At 42.9% G+C, this 13126-nt stretch overlaps 2 protein-coding genes across 2 annotated transcripts in view; one reads left to right on the top strand and one right to left on the bottom strand.

Moving 5' to 3' along the window:
* LOC308097025 (A-type voltage-gated potassium channel KCND3-like) overlaps positions 1-13126 on the bottom strand; it is a gene marked incomplete at both ends in the record, with an annotated part of 270707 nt that overhangs the window by 124631 nt on the left and 132950 nt on the right. The window lies entirely within an intron of this gene.
* Positions 2143-3102, top strand: LOC308097364 (gap junction Cx32.2 protein-like; the record flags this gene model as incomplete). Its single annotated transcript, XM_080445121.1, has 1 exon — positions 2143-3102. The coding sequence occupies one exon, from the start codon at positions 2143-2145 to the stop codon at positions 3100-3102; it is 960 nt and encodes a 319-aa protein (XP_080301247.1).

A 13126-nucleotide genomic window follows, 5' to 3' on the forward strand; every position in this document is an offset into this window, starting at 1 on the left:
AAAAGGCTACACTAGACAGATGACATGGTATTTAATATTTCTAAGGCGATGTTCTATAGGGCTGGCCTTCAAACCACTATCACGACTATTTCAAACGTTTACCTTTATTACGATTAACGAGCCTATATAGTGAAAATAGCAGATCTACAAGCTCAATCAATCAAAGATGTCTGAATACACAAATCTGGATGTGATCACGTGCAAATAACAGTGTGGGCAGTCAGTCCTACAGATTGTATTTTAGACACAAATGGGATTTGCCTACAGTCTGAACAAAGCCAATATTCAAATTGATAGACATGGAAAAGAGCATCATTCCTTTGATTACCTTCCCTATACAACTATTTACTAGTGACTTTTTCATGTCAAGGACCCCCAAATTGTAGTATTAGGCCGTGGGCCCCCATCGGAAAAGATTTTGTGCTAGAGGCCCTCATATGAGAACAGAAATATGTAAAACTAGAAAAAGTGCTCCTCGGAGCACAGGTCTCCGCCAGGTCAGGTAGGTTATTATTGTGGCCTCCTGGTGGCACTGTAATAGGCCAATGTGAAAAGGGTGCCATTTCTTCTCAGGCCTTTCACGGCAATCGGACATCTTTATCAAATTGATGATAAAGTAGAATATGCAATATGCTGTAGGAGGGGCGGAATGATTTGATTGACAAGCTACACAACCAATAGAATTCGTTCCCCGTCCCCGCTCTTGATTGACAAGCTACCCAACCAATAACATTCTTTCCGGTTGCGCAGGATATGACGCAATGTAGAAAGATGGCAGAAATTCCTGAACAATAGGCTTCATTTACGTTCTGTAGAAACCAATAGCGTCACTTTGTCCATTAATTTTTACAGTCTATGGTTGTCACTGCTCTTGAGCTTGGATTTTCTACGAAGCACAGCTACCTTCTCCTGGGTGGACCGCAATATAAATGTCCCTCAGATCAGCGGCCACGCCCGTGGCTGATCAGTGCCACTGGTGCTGAGTACAGGTCTATGGTACGTTCACTGGTGCTGAGTACAGGTCTATGGTACGTTCGGGCATTATACATGACTAGAGGTCTCCATATATGCCCATATATGGAGACCTCTGTATTTGTCAGTCCTTGTCCTTTTAATGCCCATATATGGAGATGCCTGATGTCATCAATATATGCCCATATATGGGCATACTGATATGCCCATATATGGAGATCTCTGTATTTGTCAGTCCTTGTCCCTTTTATTCCCATATATGGAGATCCCTGATGTCATCAGTAAATGCCCATATATGGGCATGCCCCCTTTTGTGCCCATATATGGAGCTGACTGATTTGTTTGCTGATGCCATGAAGACAATATGAGGTTAGACAACACACTCCATATTTGGGCGTAGCTGCATTGGGAACTCCTTATATGGTTGCTAGTTTACAAATGGAACCAAATGGACCAATTGTACCCTCTGAGAGTTGAAAATTAAAGCTAAACTAAACCATTATTATGGCCGATAATATATATTCTTTGACGGATAAAATATAATCTTGCCGGTCACGGTGTCCGGCCCACAAATTGCCTAGCGGAAAGTCTGGTCCAGATATAGAGTCCTGGGTCAACCATCACATCCAAATATGGACTTCATGACATATGGACGCACTCTGACCTCTTTGGTAACCATGGCGATCTAATGTCAACAACCCCTGTGTGACGTGAAAACCTTTTCAACATCTCTTCACGTTTCATCTATTGTTTACATTAGATCAGCATGGTTACGTTTCATCTATTGTTTACATTAGATCACCATGGTTACGTTTCATCTATTGTTTACATTAGATCACCATGGTTACTCTATTGTTTACATTAGATCACCATGGTTACTCTATTGTTTACATTAGATCACCATGGTTACCCGTGATGTCATCTATTGTTTACATTAGATCACCATGGTTACCCGTGATGTCAGAGTGAGTACAGATGCCAAAGGCTCCATATCTGGACATGGTCGAACTGAGACTCCATATTTGGACATGACTGACTCATCGTGACATCATCACTATGTCAGAAGAACAGGGCTGGACTGTATGGTCCAGTGTGTTATTCTCCGCTCAAAGAACTCTCTTCTCAATCTCATCAAGTCTAACGTGTGTGTTTTACAGAACCGGTAGGATCATGGCAGGAGACTGGGGATTCCTGTCAAGCTTATTGAACAAAGTCCAGTCTCACTCCACCGGCATCGGGAAGATCTGGATGACCGTCCTCCTGCTGTTTCGCATCATGGTGCTCTGCGGTCCCGCCGATAACGTGTGGGGCGACGAGATGTCCAATTTCGTTTGCAACAACAATGCAGTCGGTTGCCAAAGCCTCTGCTACACCTACTTCTTCCCCATCTCGCACATCCGCTACTGGACGCTGCAGATCATCTTCGTGTCCACGCCCACTCTGTGGTACCTGGGTCACGTGATGCACGTCATCCACAAGGAGAACAAACTGAGGAAGCAGCTGGCCAGCAGCCCGGCGCCCCCTGGAGGCACCAGGAAGCTCAAACACCCCAGGTACACCGACGAGAGCGGCCACGTGAAGATCGAAGGGAATCTTCTGTGCACCTACCTGATCCACCTGGTGGTCAAGATCCTCATCGAGGTGGCCTCCATCGTGGGACAGTACTACCTGTACCACGAAACCATCTTCCTGGAGGCCGAGTACACATGCTCCATCGAACCGTGCCATTCCAAAGGCGTGGCTTGCTACCCGTCCCGTCACGTAGAGAAAAACGTCTTCATCGTCTTCATGCTGGCCGTGGCCTGTTTCTCCGTGCTCCTCAACGTTCTGGAGGTGTTGTACCTGCTCTGCAGATGCTGCAGGCGACGACGCAATTACAGGGCCGTGAAGAGGACAGCGGTGGAGGACCCGGACCGCCTGCCCGGTGGAAGCGCCCCCAGCTACAACTCTACCATGGTGCAGAACACAGAGGACACACCGTGGCAGAGCAACGATGTCATCGTGGAGTTGGAGAACATACTGGGGCGGAGGAGCCTCTCTGGGAGTCTGGGTGGAGGCGAGGGAGGAGAAACAGCAGCTCTGATTCATCATCACTCTGAAGACCTCCTGTCCCCCAAGGTCACTGAATAACGACTAACAGTATTCACCTTCAGCTCCTGCCGTCCACCTTCTCTAAACGTTCTACTACAAGCCTACAGCCTTCGTCTCTGCATCCACAGCTGTGGACGATGAATCAAGAATCAAGAATATGCAGATTTTCAGGCCACAAACCAGCCTGAAAATAGTAACTAAACTCTATTCTATTGTATCACCTGATGCACCGAGTGGAAAGTCATCAGATCAGCGAATCTCCCAAAAACATTGATACGTCTGAAAATGTCCATATATGGAGTGCGCTGATTTCATCAATATGATGTCAGAGGCTGGCCTGAACTCCATATATGGGCATACAATAACAAGTGCTCAAAATATAAATATGTGACCAATTTTGACTGGGAGACAGTCATCTAGCATTTTTTCATTTTCATTTTTTCATGTCATATGAAAGCAGGGAATCATAGCAAAATAATGATATATTGGTTAATAAGATTGAGTGAATAGTTTTGAAACTACAGCTTATAGAACTGAAGTCAAGTTAAAACTCTTCAGTAGAGAAAAGACCAGTTGAATGGATCTCATTCAAAGATAGTAAACAGGGCTATCAATCCCATCATGCATAGCGGGATTTACTTATCCTTTGTTTAATGGTTTAGGGTTAGGCTCTCTTTGTTATGCATGCTCTCTGAGATCAAGTGTTTGCCACTGCCCCCTGCTAGAACTGGCTGGTTCCAGTGACCAGGAGGACTTAACTAAGATACCTTTTCACAACAGTTTTAACAAAATATGATTGTTTATACATCTTTATTTGACATTCTGATTAGACACAAGCCAACAGACTAGTGATACCTTTCAAAACGATCGGGTAGAAATAGCGGATTTTACCGCGATTTTGCGATGTTTGGATGGAAACTGAGGATTTTGTTAGCAATGCTAGCACATGCTAGCTCTAACCTTAAATTGTAATAATAATAATAATAAAGAAAATGTGCTCCTCGGAGCACAAGTCTCCGCCAGCAGATCCGTGCTATTTTAATCAAATGGAAATCACTTACCCTATCTTTAACCATAGTTCTCTAGGAATGTTCTAATTTTTACGTAAAATAGAACATGTTACTATATCATAGCAATTATATTATCATAACAATAAGTAATGAGATACAATAAGTAATGAGATACAACCTCTGGCAGGTGAACAGACAATAATATTAATTGTCATAAATGTATTACTGTATTACAAAAATGTATATATACTATGACGCATGTGATATATAGCAATTATATTATCATAGCAATAACTAATGAGATACAGTAGGGTAAAAGATATATCTTTTAGTTAAACAAAAAGTTATTTCTTAAAAGGTGAATGTTAAAGAAATATTTATTCTCAAAAAAATGTTTTAAAAACCATATTTTGTCTTCCAATGTTGAAAATAAATAAGATGAAAAAAAGAGATCAAAAAAAGTTTCATATATAGTTTCATATATAAGTTTCTTAAAAAGTTTCATATATAAAAGTTTTCGTTTTAGTTTCAAGGGAACAACCTCAGCAGTTTCAGGAAGTCTTGGCAATAATTTGATAATAGTGTCTAGGTTAGATGGCACATTGACTGCATTACCATGGATTGCCTTTTGTCTGCCTCTTGGCAAGCCAACAAGTTTCATGAAGGCAATACGTTGACTTATCAACCTTTCTTCTAACGGGTGCAAATCCTGCAGTTCTCGGGGTATGGGGTCGAGTAATAAGTTGTTAGCCCAAGCCTGTGTAGGGAGTTTCCCTAGTTTAATGGACCGATGACATGTGTGGCAGATCCAAGTGTTGTTTTGCTTGATTGCAGTTGGGTCTTTGTCCAGGAGACTTACAATATCTATCGTTCCTGTATACTTTCCAGGTTTTAACTCTGCCACTGATTCTCTGTAGAGCATTCGTTCACAGGAGGCACAGACATAATTGGGTCCACTTTCTGACATCTTCTTTAAGAATGCGGCAGCAGCTTGATCAACTTCTAGTTCTTGTGATCTGTAGCGTCTCTTCTTACTGGTGTTATGTGCTTGTCTTTCATTACTTGAATACTTTGACCAGTTCCTTTTTTTCCTTTCGATGTTCTCTACAGACTCTTGTACTTTTTCTTCCAGAGATTGTAGCAATCTTTGCTGTGTCATGTTGTCAGCATTTGTGGCTAGTCTTCGTTCTTTGTCATTTAGGGATTCTTTGTCTCTGATTAATTTCATTCTTTCTCTCTGTTTCTTAGCTCTGTTTAATTTCATTCTTTCTCTCTGTTTCTTAGCTTTGGCCTTCTGCGCCTTTGCGTCTTCATCAGGTTTCAGATGCTCATTTGCTGCTTCTTTAGTTTGCATAAGGGGAGTTAGTTTCATTGTGTGTACATATTGTGATGTCACGTAAAACTGACCAATGTTAGGTGCTCTCAGAGGAACACACACACGCACGGACGGGTGATTTGCACTGTTCCAATGTACTGTTCCAATCAAGACTGATTGATCCTGTCTTACCTCACTTCAAAAAACATAAATGGCTTTTTGAAGTGACACACCTATTTATAGGGTTTTATTTCGTCATACGTCCCTCTAGCCAATCAAAGACATTGGTGTCAACTTATTGACACGTGTCACATGGAGCTTGACCAATGTTAGCTTGGCTAGGGGCCATGCTAACACACGGCGGGACGAAGCGAAAACATACTCTCCACCTCCGGCGGAGACAAAAATATATATATAATAAAAAATCCATCTCAATCTTGCCTCTCTTGCTTTATCCCCGAACCAGGTTAGAAGGTTAGGGGATAAAACAAGAGAGGTAAGGTTGAGATGGTTTGTACATGTGAAAGTACAATTTTGAGATACTTTTACTTTACTGGAGTATTTCCAATTGTCTATACTTTTTTGTCTACTCTACTACATCTCAGAGGCAAATATTGTACTTTTACACCACTACAATTATTTGAAAACTTTAGTTACTAGTTACTTTTCAGATATAAATTATCATATTATAAAACATACATTAACCACTTTAGCCCTATTGTATACCTAGGCTATTTGAAAATAGCCGATCTACAAGCTCACAGCGTCGCGACACGTTGTGAGCTTGTAGATCTGCTATTTTCAAACATTTTAGTACTTTTACTTTTGATACTTTAAGTACATTTTGATAGCAATACTTTTGTACTTTTACTTTTAGTAAATTTAGAATTCCGGACTTTTACTTGTAACAAGAGTACTTCAACATTGCAGTATTGATACTTTTACTTAAGTATGACATTTGAGTACTTTTTCCACCACTGGGTAAGAGGAGAAGAGGAAAGGCCAAAGAGGAGGTTTATGGATGCGGTGAGAGAGAGGACATGCAGGTGGCAGCAGTCACAGAGGGAAGACGAGAGAAAACAGATCCAGACGGAAACAGATGATCCACTGTGGCGACCCCTATGGGATCTAGTCAGAAAAAAACTGTTTTTTTTTTCTTTTTCCGGGACCCCTTGGAACCACCTCAACGACACCCTCTGGGGGTCGCCGGACCCCACTTTGAGAACCTCTGTGTAATAAACACCGTCCGTCCACTCATCTGTGCTTCGGCGGAAGGCAATAACAATTTGTAGCGTGCTTTGTAAGCTGCAGAGAATGTGAAACACGGTGAATAATTCAGGCTGGCGGTAGCTCTCTTTAATGTTCATCATTCAGCTCAGCTTCACAGCCCCGAGGCTGTGGGCTCCTTCCCCTCCTCCCTGTTGGTACATCTGACATTCTGCCTGTGCTGCTGACTGACTGGCGGGCGTTGTGGACCAGAGAGTCAATGAGTGGAACAACACAAAATTAAAATGGTAGGCGATGGAAATATACATGAGCAGGCTATGCTACATTTATAATCACTCACATGCATATGTAATGAAAACAAACAACCAAAAGACATGGCAGTAGAAACGGAATTAAAGCACTCGGGTGGTGCCAAGGAACAGACAGAAAGAAAGAAAGAAAGAAAGAAATAATAAGAACAAAGTGTTAAGGGTTGTGAACCCGGAAGTGAGTTCACAATGGGTCCCTCCATTAAGCCCCCATGGGATTATTGAAGCGCTTGTCAACTCTGGTAGTGCACTGTGCAAGTTTAATCCAGTTTGACTACAGAGGCTCATGGCTCGAGGTAGTTAGTGACGCAGACACGTAAACGACACTAATGCACATGCATTGACCACAAATACAGACCGCCACAACTACGTCATAATCATTTACACCCGAAAGAAGGAATATGCGCTAGGTCTCCAAGCTAGATAATAAACAACTCTATGGTTCCCTCACCGAATCTCAATCATTGTCTTTTACTAGTAGGTTCCACATTTTTAACACATCAAGTGCCTGAGGTTTTTAAAAACAGGGTACATCCAGTGCCACCGATCTTACCGTTTACGCTGATATGTTTAGAGCTGTAGACGCCTCGACGAGGACCCGGATGTAAACAGAGGGTGCGTGCGCGATGGTCGAGGGTCCCGACTATCGACTGGAACAATAATATTTCTAACGCGATCCGCCATTGCAGAGTGATCGCCCATCGCAAATGTCTCGTTTTCACCACGGTAAAAAGATATGGAGATATGGAGTTTTTTCTCAAGATCCTATAACAGGATTCACATCCGTCCCTTCCATTTTACAGAAAAAAAGAATTCACGAGAATTCTTGTTTATGGCACTCGATGAGTGTACTTACAAACACGAGAATTCTTGTGTTTGGCATTATATGTTTTTTTTTTAAAAGTTTTATGTAAAATTGCCTGTGTGGTTTAAACTGAATGAGCAACACTCACCCCTCCCCCAATACCCACCGCTGAAGTGCCCTTGTGCAAGGCACACTACCCCCAAACAGCTCCAGTGCCTCCAGGGCTCTCAGTGGCCCGACACTATAATGCCAGATTTACGCTTGGGTGCTTGTAGACCGGCTATTTTCGATGTGTGGCACACCCCATGCTCGAACAAGTATAACTCAGGCTCAAGACTGTTGCTGTACTGAGTGTGTGTGTGTGAGTGAGTGAGTGAGTGCCTGTGAAGACGAGCACTGAATAAATAAAGGTTCCGTCTCGCGCTTTACTGCGGAAAGGCACTGTAAAATAGAAAGCAAAAGATGTTCCGACAACTTCCAGAGAGAGACAGAGAGAGAGATGCAGAGAGAGAGATGAGACAGAGAGAGCACTAGGGACTGACGATGAGGATGTATCGTAGCAGACTAGCTTGTTAACGTGGGTTAGAAGTGGAGCTCGACTGATGCCAGATGTTTGAGTCCTAGACCACTGATTACCGATGTTATGACTGATATGTCAATTCTATTCAATTAGAAGAACGTAAAGCGGCACTATGTAACTTTTTTTTATGAATCAAATGTAATGTTGTCCAATCTCTATGGTAGAGTATGTTAATACAATGTATTACACGGCTTGGTTGAATGCTTGATTCTGATTGGTCAATCATCGGTCATTATTTCTTGATAATGACCGATGAGCTCTATAACAGACCGCTGTCTAATCAGAGACTCAGAGCACCTGCTCATGTGAACCTGCGCTGCTTGGTTTTATGCTTTATCCAACATGACAGCCATGTAAACAAACAAACCATGTCAATTACAACTAAACGTTGTTGAAAACATTTGAAGTGAGAAATAGACGATGCAATAACCGACAAGTGATTCTATTTGATCCACTACACTTCCTTGTTTATCGTGGCACAACAACGGGGAAATACCAAAACGCTCGCCCCAAAACACAGTCGCCCCGGGGCAAATCCGGCGGTATTACAGGCAAATCGGCGGTATATATAGAATGGGGGAGAGTGTGTTTTGGGGCGAGTCTTCCCGTTACCTTATGGACTACTGTCACTTGTTTTCAGAGGCGAACTTGTCCGCCCAGCCCAATACTTAGGCTATGGAATACTTTCATTGCCGTAAGCAAGGAAATATTTTGTTTTGTTGTTACTTTTGGGTCAATTTATTAATTCATTTATTAAGTAGCCGTGTAATAAGCCCTTCAGGGTGATTATGCACCTCCGCTCCGTGTCGGTGCATAATCACCCTGTCGGGCTTTAAATTTCAATAATGACCACCTCCTCATCCCTTGCATAAGTTGCATTCAGATCGTGTCAAAGGTAATGTCTCACCTATAGACACAGGATCTGACACGAGTTTTGACCTGATGGTCAAGATACAATGTATCCCCTGAGAAAGCACGCAAGCTCTATCAGCTCAATGGTAGAAATGTCAGCACTTGCGAAGGAAACCGGGTTCAAATCCGGGGTGGAAAAGGAAAGTTATAAGATTTGATTACAAAAATATTTTAAAATAGAAAATTCAATTTCAAAACATGTTGGCCTATAGGTCTACTGACACGCCCACAATAGGGACACCAGGTTGATGGTGGTAAAAAAACAAACATGCGACACATCGGCTGCATAATTTGCACATAACAAAAATAATGGCCGATGTATCAGCCAGACTGTAGCATCAGTCAGCCTCTATGTACTGGACCTCAGCAGTGGTGGGAAAAGTACTCAAATGTTTTACTTAAAGATGGGGTGCCGTGATTTTCAGTGATTTCCCCCCCCCCCCTTAAAACATAATCATCAGGTATTATGGTTATACTAGGAGGAAGATTTTTGTTCAAAAAAGTGTACAGAAATTGTTAAAATTGTTGTTGTTTTTTAAGGGGGCACGGTGGCGCAGTTGGTAGCGCTGTCGCCTCAGAGCTAAAAGGTCCTGGGTTCGATTCCCGCCGGGGATGCTGTGGGCGCTGGGGGCGTGTCTTCTTCTCCGCGTCATCAGCACCCATACCCTAGGTGGGGTTGGCGAAAGGGCCTACTCTGTGTGGAGTTTGCATTTCTCCACGTGTCCCCTAGGGTAGTTAATACCCTCACAAAAACATGTAGTAATCCTGGTCGCTATATAACGCCTCCCCCTGGTCAGCCGGGGCGCCTGATGGAGGGGAAGGGAACTAGTTGGAATAACGTGTTCCTTCCACGCGCTACGACCAACCGGGGAAACTCCCCTTTGTCAGGTGACAAGAAGGTCAGTTGGCTCTCATGCATTGGAGGAGGCATGAGCTCGGCCCTGGCCTCCCTAGGCTGGTGAGGGGAGTGTAGCGCTCAGGATCACTTACAAAATTGGCAACGGGTGAAAAATAAGGGTTACAAAATCGCGGGATAAAAAAAAAAAAAAAAAAAAAAAGTGTTTTATGTGGATATGCCTCCAGTTCATTAAGTATACCTGGTTCTCACCTTAGCACCGCCTCCACCACCTTAGCACCACCCACCTGTCCTAGTCCCTCCTCCTCCTCATGCCCACACCTGTTGTGTTATGATAATGAGGGGGAGGGTATGTTTTTACTATGTCACTAAAGCGCTGTTTCTCTATTGGCACGTTTGACCCGCAAGGTTTCAGCCTCCAGGAAGAAACTAAAAATAGTCAGAGAAGACATAAAACACCCCCCACCACCAGGGGGCTTAATGAAGTTCTATCAACCTCATAGACATATGGGGGAAAAAAAAGTGCAAAACAATGGCACCACCTCTTTAAGTAGTTTGAAAGGTACATGGGTGTCTTTGTGGTGTAGTGTATCTTATAGACCAGGCCCATTGCAAGTTGCTGTACTCTACCCTGAGCCATCCCATCCTAGCAAAGTGAGCAGGGGTTAAATGAGTTGTAGATGTAAGGCAAAGCAGTAGCCTGACCAGTTTGTTTTGGGATTTCTGGAGCCTGTTTTTAAGGCCTTTGTGGTGCTATGGTACCAAGAGGTGCATGCGTGGTCGAAGTGACCTTGGATGAGTGCTCCAGCTAGAGTCCTCAATGTATTCCTACTGACCAGAGAGGAGATCCTGTACATGTGTGGTTCTCTCAGCTTGGAACATTGGCTGCTCTTGAGAAATTGCCATTTAGGATTAATAGCCAGCTGTATATGATTTGATTTTTTTGTCATACTTTGATTGTCTTTGTATTATGTATGTTCACATCTTTCTGTTTGGTTTGCAAATGTAAAGTGTTCAAAAAGTTGAAATATGGAGATGCAAGGTTTCTTCTGCCCGATTGTGACCATATGCTGGTTTGAATCCCACGCTCTGCCAACAAGTGTTAGTCGCTGGCTTGGATCATTGGCCAACAGTTTTTTTCAGGTGTCCTGTTGAATCCTGTGTGCATGCTTGTGTGTGTGTGTGTGTGTGTGTGTGTGTGTGTGTGTGTGTGTGTGTGTGTGTGTGCATGCTTGTGTTTACGTGTGCATGCTTGTGTTTACGTGTGTGTGTGTGTGTGTGTGTGTGTGTGTGTGTGTGTGTGTGTGTGTGTGTGTGTGTGTGTGTGTGTGTGTGTGTGTGTGTGTGTGTGTGTGTGTGTGTGTGTGTGTGTGTGTGTGCGTGTACACAAGGTGGACAATAATTTAGATGTTTTTTTTTCTTAGTTTATCATTTAAAATGGCAATTTAGGCATTTAGCAGACGCTTTGATCTCACAAACAATAAATATTAGTGTTTGATAAAGTTATTGCTATGGTGATTGTTGATCTTTTAGTTGTCAGTGGATTTCTTCTCTCAGAGGCATCATGTGGAGGACGACAGACAACACTAGCCAGTGGAATTCATTGTCTGCTTAATGGATGTCCAAAAGACTTTACCAAAATGGATATTCAGGATATAAACTCCAGTACTGTGATTGGCTGGTTTTAGGTGTTCAACCAGTTGTGTATTGAGATGGTTGAGGAGGTGTGTTGTGACCTGCTGTGTCTCACTTAGTTCTTCCTTTACAGGTCAGACCGTTAGTGTTCTTTTTCAATGAGAATAAGCTCTGCCTCTTTTGAACAATAATATAATACCATTATTAAACGGTAAATACACAAAAAAGGGTCTAATAACGACGTTGCTTTCATGTTGATCTCTGTCATCATGGTGATGATGTCATATTGATTATATCAGTCTTGCCCAAATATGGAAAGGTGGCGGCTTGCACACATGGCTGTTGTTATGGCAACAGTTTGTGTTGTGAGTGAGGTAAGAGCAGAGCGCTGCTTAGCCTGTATAAAGTGTTAAGCTACTGCAACTACTGCCACTTCATCCCACTAAGACCACTATATGTCCTGATGAAGAGTGCTGAGAGAAAGAGATAGAGAACATACAAAGATAGAGAGAGTATAAAGACACGTTTGCAAGCCCCTGCAGAATCTACAACTTCAGTCTTCATAGAAGCAGCTTTGACGATACACCGCCACTCCTGGAAGGAGCGAGTCCAAATATTTCCTTACTCATTTCTCTTGTTCTAAGTTAAGTGTACATCTGCCTCGACAACTATCTTTCAACACATGAAGAGGAGCGACGACCTCCATATGAAAAATTATGACGGGACAGATCCCCTCAGCAGCCGATCAGCAAATCACCACCAGCTGTGTAATAACCAGCCATGAACATGGAAACACTGACAAACCAACATCTTACAGTCATCAACAGTTTACCAAGACGTTAACTCAACCAGACGTAAAGAGCCGTCCGAGGACTTACACAAGAAAGACATCTTACATCTGTAAACTGTGTGACAAGAGTTTCAGTCAGTTATCTAACCTGAAGACACACCAGCATATTCACACTGGAGAAAAACCTTTTCACTGTAAACAGTGCAACAAGAGTTTCAGTCAGGTAGCTCACCTGAGGGGACACCAGCATGTCCACACTGGAGAAAAACCTCACCACTGTCAACAGTGTGACATGAGTTTCAGTCAGGTAGCTAACCTGAAGACACACCAGCATGTTCACACTGGAGAAAAACCATACCACTGCAAACAGTGTGACAAGACTTTCAGTAAATTATATCACCTGAAGTCACACCTGCGTCTCCACACTGGAGAAAAACCATACCACTGTAAACTGTGTAACAAGAGTTTCAATGAGTTGTGTAACCTGAGGAAACACCAGCATGTCCACACTGGAGAAAAACCATACCACTGTAAACTGTGTAACAAGAGTTTCAATGAGTTGGGTAACCTGAGGAAACACCAGCATGTCCACACTGGAGAAAAACCATACCTCTGTCAACAGTGT

Source organism: Gymnoscopelus braueri (genome assembly GCF_963280865.1).
Source record: "Gymnoscopelus braueri genome assembly, chromosome: 12".
In the NCBI taxonomy this organism is placed as follows: Eukaryota; Metazoa; Chordata; class Actinopteri; order Myctophiformes; family Myctophidae; genus Gymnoscopelus; species Gymnoscopelus braueri.